The sequence below is a fragment of the Pteropus vampyrus genome, unplaced genomic scaffold, assembly GCF_000151845.1.
Source record: "Pteropus vampyrus isolate Shadow unplaced genomic scaffold, Pvam_2.0 Scaffold90, whole genome shotgun sequence".
Taxonomy (NCBI): Eukaryota; Metazoa; Chordata; class Mammalia; order Chiroptera; family Pteropodidae; genus Pteropus; species Pteropus vampyrus.
The window spans coordinates 1,960,311-1,966,243 of NW_011888871.1; the positions used below are offsets into that span (position 1 = coordinate 1,960,311).

Consider the following 5,933-nt stretch of genomic DNA (forward strand, 5'->3'; position numbering starts at 1 on the left):
GCAGGCTGAGGACTTGCGACCTGGTTAGCAGACTCCTGTCCCTGTCCTCTACTCGGACAACCTGTAGCCAATGCCCCATGTCCCCTTTCACCCCAACAAGTGGCTTTGGCTCTTTCTTTAAAAAAACGGTGAGTCGCCGTGTGGCGGTCCCTCCCCATCCGGCTGTCTGCAGGCCTAGCCGGGCTGTTCCTAGCTCTCTCTGCCCATCCTGCTGGGGCGGGGGCGGGCAGCTCTGCTGGTTACTCCTGGACCCTCTGCTGCAGGGCCCTTGCGCCAAATTCCAGGGCCTCTTAAGGCTGTGTGACCTTGCTCAGCAGCACTCGATCTCTAAGGCTCTGGTTCCCAGGCCCCCCACCCCCACCCCTCCCGCTGCCATGTCCTCGTGTTTCTTTCCCTTCCCCCTGCTTTCCCTCCACACCTGTCTAGACGGTTCCTCTCTCACTGCTGCTGCTGTGTTTCCTCCTGTGTCTCGTCTCTGCCCGGAACCTCGCCTCGCCCCTCCTAAACTGTGTCACCTGCCCGCGTGCTGGCATATGTGTCACCCGGGCTGCTTTCCTGAGGCTTCCCATGATTCTCCTGTCCCCTGGACCCTGGGCACGACCGGCCAGGATGAGCCCATCTGCTCACGTGTCTTCCCTTGGTAGAATCGCCACCACCCTCCTCCCGCCCTGTTCAGATCGCCCTCGGCCCCAGTTCTCGGCCCCCGCGGGCCTGTCTCCATCTCCAGCTCAGGCTCTTTGAGGACGTGGACATCAGTAGCGCGCCCTGGAACCCTCGGACCACCGTTGCCGATGGGATTGACTCCCTTACGTACCCCCGTCTTTGTGTCCCGTGCCCTGTGGCCGTTCAGAGAGCGGCTAAGCTCTGTCTCCACGCGGGTCTGTGTGTGCTGTGTCCTGGGCGTGGACTGTCGTGTTGGTGAGCTGGCCGGCTCCTGAACCCGTGGTCTGCGCCGGGTGTCCCCTCCAGAGGCCCGTCCCCCACCGTCCGGCAGGAGTAGTCCTCCCCTCCCGTGCTTCCACAGAGCTTTCCACGTGGCTCGTGGGCTCTCCTTTGCTGGCAGCTAACATGACACCTGCACACACACCTTCCTGTAGAGAGCTGTCCCCACGGTGTCCGGGAGCTCGGTGCAGGCCGGGGACCTGTGAGCTCTCCGCAGACCTGTGACGGGCTTGCGCGTGTTTCTCGGGTCATGAGGAAAGGAGCTTTTCTTTGGTGGCTTTAGGATTTTTACAGAGATTTTTGAGACATTTCGTAAAGACAGCGTGTTGAAAGTTCTACTCTATTAAACGTTATCAAGGTTGCCAGTTTACTGTGTTGCATGTTAAGGATTGCTTTAATTTAAAAAAAAATTGGCTGTTTTGGCTGTTTAAAGATATATTAAAGAATTTCTCTTACTTGTTACTTTTCAAACATTTTTCTCTCAGAAACGTTTTTGAGATAATGACTAGAGAGGAGTGAGAAAAATGCCAGTAAGAAAGTGTGCCCGTTATGGGGCCTTTCTTCTCTGTGGCTTTAGGTAAAAGTCCCTCGGGAAGGTTGCTGGTCACCCTCAGCGTTTCTGGGCGGCGGCATAACTCCAACCCCTTCACCTTGTCCCCCAGGTGTGTGAGCATCTGTTCCCTGGCTTTCAGCATGGACGGCATGTTCCTCTCCGCCTCCAGCAACACTGAGACTGTGCACATCTTCAAACTCGAGACCGTGAAAGAAAAGTGAGTTGCGAAGATACATGTTTAAAAAGCTGCGGAGCGCTGACTGCGTCCAAGTGTGAGCACGGGCCCTGTCCTGCCGTCTCACGTTTCTGCTAACAGAGACCCTGGCGCTGGCTCTAGGATCCGTGTCACCAGATCTAGACTCCACAGCAGAAGGGGTTTGTCCCGCAGGGTGACCGTCTGCTGTGGGAAGTGTGCTCGGCGTGAGGCGTAGCGTGAGGGTGAAGGTGGCTGCCTTTGGGTGGGCGCAGACGTCCGCCTCAGCGCGTGCCGTACACACACAGGCGCGTGTGAGCGGAGTGCCCATTGGAGGGAACACTCGTCTCCCGCCCGCCCGTGAGGGCTTCTCGTTTTTAATGCAGTCTCAGTCGTGTTACTGAAAGGGGTATGTGCGGTGAAGGGGCGGTTCCTATCTTTTCTCTTCTTGAATTTTAAAAAGACATCCCACTAGGATCGATAGTGTTTAGTGTATACTGTCTTACTCAAAGGAGCATTTACAGTAGTAACATACAAATATGTACAAGATGAACAGCAGCGTAAACGGGCTATAGGAAAATGACTTTGAAATTTGTGCTTTTACGGTTTTTAGAGACTTCCTGTTAAAAAGATCGGGGTTGGATCGTGGATTTGGCCCTGTACATCCTCACTTTTGCCACAGATCATTGGCCGTGACCTCGGGAGTAACATGGCCCTTCCAGGCTCAGACGCCTGAGTGGCCCTCTCCTCCGACCTTCCGGGGCGCATTCTCTAACGTCCCAGGGTCTCGAGAGGTCATGGTTGTCTGCGGCCCTCCAGCTGTCGGGTTTCAGAGCGGGTCCCGGCCTCTGCGCAGGTGGGACGGTTTGTCTCAGCGAGTTTCGTGTCTGGTGACTTCCCTCCTAGACCTCAGGAGGAGCCCACCACCTGGACCGGCTACTTCGGGAAGGTTCTCATGGCTTCCACCAGCTACTTGCCCTCCCAAGTGACAGAAATGTTCAACCAGGGCAGAGCCTTTGCCACAGTCCGCCTGCCTTTCTGTGGCCACAAAAACATCTGCTCTCTAGCCACGTGAGTAGGGGTGGGCAGCCTCCCTCCCTTTTGCCCAAGGACACCCAGAGACGGTGGCCAGCGTGGTTCCCTGACACTTCTCCGGGCCCAAGGACAGTCTGCAGAGTGCTCCTGTTTGGCATGAGAACGCGTTGTCCGACGTGGCTGTTTCCTCTGCGGTGTTCTCACGCCAAACATCTCTCTCCTTTGGTTTTCTTGAGAGTGTGTAGAATGTTCGTGAAAAAGTGTCATTAGGTCAAAACCCTGGACATTGTCCAGCCTTACCCCTCGGGCCTGCAGAGCCAGCGGTGTCGCATGGTCCCGGGCTCTCTGGGCAGCTGCAGACGCACAGAAGGAATTTGTCTGAAAGTATCTACCCTAAGTAGGCGGAGAACCCTGAAACTGATTGTGTCCCCACCTAGTCTCCTATGGGCATCTGTGTTTGTTCACATGAAGCACACCTTGGCCTTGATGTCACGGCCTCGGGTAGTGCAGTGGGCATGGTCTTTATCCAACCGTATGCAGCGTGTCAAGCACATGAAACGTAGTTTGTGCCTGTCGGGGGGTGGAGGGACATCCCCTGGCCGTGCCGGAGGTGAGGCTGCAGGTTTAACGAGGACTGTGAGTGCTGTGGTCCTGGAACGTGGCTGCTGCTCATTCTCCCTAGAATTCAGAAGATTCCCCGGCTGCTGGTTGGGGCCTCTGATGGCTACTTGTACATGTACAACCTGGACCCCCAGGAAGGAGGCGAGTGCACCCTGATGAAACAGCACAAGTAAGTGGACCTCGCTGCCACCGCCGCCCCAGGTGCTCTCCGTGTGGCCATCTGCCATCGGGCACCTGCGTGTATGTCCATTCCCTTGAAAGCCAGGGACACAAAGGGACGCATCCAGTGTGGCCGTGCCATTGGGGAGCCATGCCGTCCCAGACAACTTACTGTGGGCACAGAGTCCTGCTCCCCACGCCCCTGCCGGTGTCCCCGTTCAGAGATGGCAGAAGCAGAGGGGGACCCAGGCCCTCCCCTGGGGATCGTCTCATGAGAAAGGGCCGATGCACACGGCGTCGCCACAGTGCAGCACACGTGTTTTGAGGCCTCTCACTGAGAGAGATTTTCTCTTTGAAAAGGAGGAATTAATATTTAATTGGAAAGTAGTGCAGTTCAATGTTCTGCTTTTGCTTTTTATTATTATTCAGAAGTTATAGCAACGATACTGTGATAGTGTTACAATTGGGGTGGAAGTCGGGGTGATATTTCATATAGCGAATGCTGTTCATGGTCATCAGACTTAAAAGTGAAGTAAGACTTTCTCACAAGGTATAACTTCTTTCCATTAGACTGTCCATGTAAAAGTCCAAGTGAACCCATTCACAGGAATTATTTTAAAGTCACTGTCGGGTTACGAACACATGCGAGTGTCCTGACAGGTGGCCTTTCTTGCCTTTGTTGCTGCTGGTCTGGCCCTCCAGGCCCACGAGCCAGCGTCGTCGCACCGGACCAGCCTCACTGGTCTCGTTTGTCGTCTTTTCCAGGTTGGATGGCAGTGTGGAGACGACCAATGAAATCTTAGACTCCGCCTCTCACGACTGCCCCTTAGTCACTCAGACCTACAGCACGGCTGTAGCCAAAGGTACTCACATGCCTGCATCTCCGACCAGACTTGGTAAGGGCTGTGACACAAACCTGGAAGGTAAATTCTGCCAGCATCTCCTGCCACGGCTCATGCTCGGTGCTTTCCGCCCTTATCAGAATTGCCGGCCCGCCGCCTCCTGCTGGCGGGCAGTGACAGCGCAGGCAGTGACAGCGCAGACAGGGGCAGGCCGTTGTGTACTGGCTATTCAAGGCCTCTCAGGGCCAAATTCATTTTCTTCCTCTTTGATGAAAAGTAGTCATCGTGGCTAAGGCTGCTTTGGGTGCACGTAAATTTTGCTCTGGCTTGCTGCTTCTCAGCTAAAATATGACCCTAAACCTACCACCGTCAAGTGTTTATCTTGAGTCTCTACCCTGTGGCCTGTGTGGTCATTCAGTGAATATGCATGGGACACCCCTTGGCGCCAGGGCCCTGTGAGGAGGGAGGGTTGCAGCAGGACCGGCCTGCGTCCAGGGGCCTCCTGCCGCAGAAGCTGGCTGGTGAGCGTGCAGATGGGGGAGTCACCGTTACCCTTTGAAATGAGGTGGCCTTTCAGTTCGATGATGCCCCAAGCGTCTGGTGTCCTTAACGTTTGAGCATCCCACATAACCAGTTCGCGAAGTGCTGCCAGTCTTTCTGTCGAGTGAGGGAGATGTATGGCCTGCCCGACAGGAAGCCCCACGTACTGTGCAGGCATCTTTTCCACGTTTACAAATTTTGGAAAATAAAGTACTTAATCTTGAGCTGCCTAAGGCTGCAGAAAGTTCATTAGAAGAGAGTTGAAAATTGAGTCTCCGTGTGGGCTGCTGTTTATAAACGCCCTCGTGTGCCCAGTCCAGCCTCTGGCCTGGCTGCGGGGCTCTGCTGCTCCGCCCCCCAGCCTGAGGTGACGCACTGTCTCTTTGCAGCCTACACAGACGAGCTGGGTGCAGCGGGTGGCACTTGTCTGGAAGACGAAGCCAGCGCCCTGCGGCTGGGGGAGGACAACGAGCATCCTCCCATGATTCTTCGGACGGACTGAACTTGACCTGTGGACTCTGACCCCAGCGCGGAGAACACTGGCTTGACAGAGGACTTTGTGTTATGCTGCTATGAACTTTAACCAGTTCGGGGAGAGGATGGCAGAGACCGAAAAAGAAAAAAAAAAAAAAGATTGTAGCTGTAGTTTGTCTTCTACTGTTGAGGAGTACGTGGTTTTCACTTCAGTGGCTTTTAATCCTGCTTATGAATTTTAGCTTTCTGTTTATTTTCTCTTTTTGCCAAAATTAACTATTTGGTGAAGCCCTTGAAACCTCCTTGCTTTGCATGCGTTAATGTGCCAAGCCAGCGTAGGACAGCTAGCGGCCACTCGCTGCCCAGTCGTGGTCGTGTGGTTGGACAAGCTGTACGTACGAGAGTGCACGCCGTGCAGAGCGGGGCTGCTTGGGGGGCCGGTTCTGCTGGGGCAGGGCCAGGGACCCCAGGGCCGGGGTGGGCGGCGGCCACGGGGAGGGGTCCTCTCCCCCAGAGCCCCGCCTCGGCCATGTTTTTCGCTTAATTTTGTTAATTAAATTCTTTCCAAATTGGA

The 5,933-nt window shown here is 55.0% G+C and overlaps 1 protein-coding gene across 3 annotated transcripts in view; it reads left to right on the forward strand.

Moving 5' to 3' along the window:
- The window catches only part of WIPI2 (WD repeat domain, phosphoinositide interacting 2), a 27,682-nt gene extending 21,749 nt beyond the window's left edge, over positions 1-5,933 (forward strand). Inside the window, exons 8-12 of one of the 3 annotated variants that reach the window (XM_011363826.2) lie at positions 1,605-1,712; positions 2,595-2,759; positions 3,406-3,513; positions 4,269-4,426; positions 5,275-5,933. In XM_011363826.2, the coding sequence (XP_011362128.1) occupies positions 1,605-1,712; positions 2,595-2,759; positions 3,406-3,513; positions 4,269-4,426; positions 5,275-5,387 (652 nt within the window). In that variant the 3' untranslated portion in view covers positions 5,388-5,933. The remainder of the gene's footprint in view (positions 1-1,604; positions 1,713-2,594; positions 2,760-3,405; positions 3,514-4,268; positions 4,427-5,274) is intronic. The other 2 variants (XM_011363827.2, XM_011363828.2) reach the window with 2 other exon arrangements.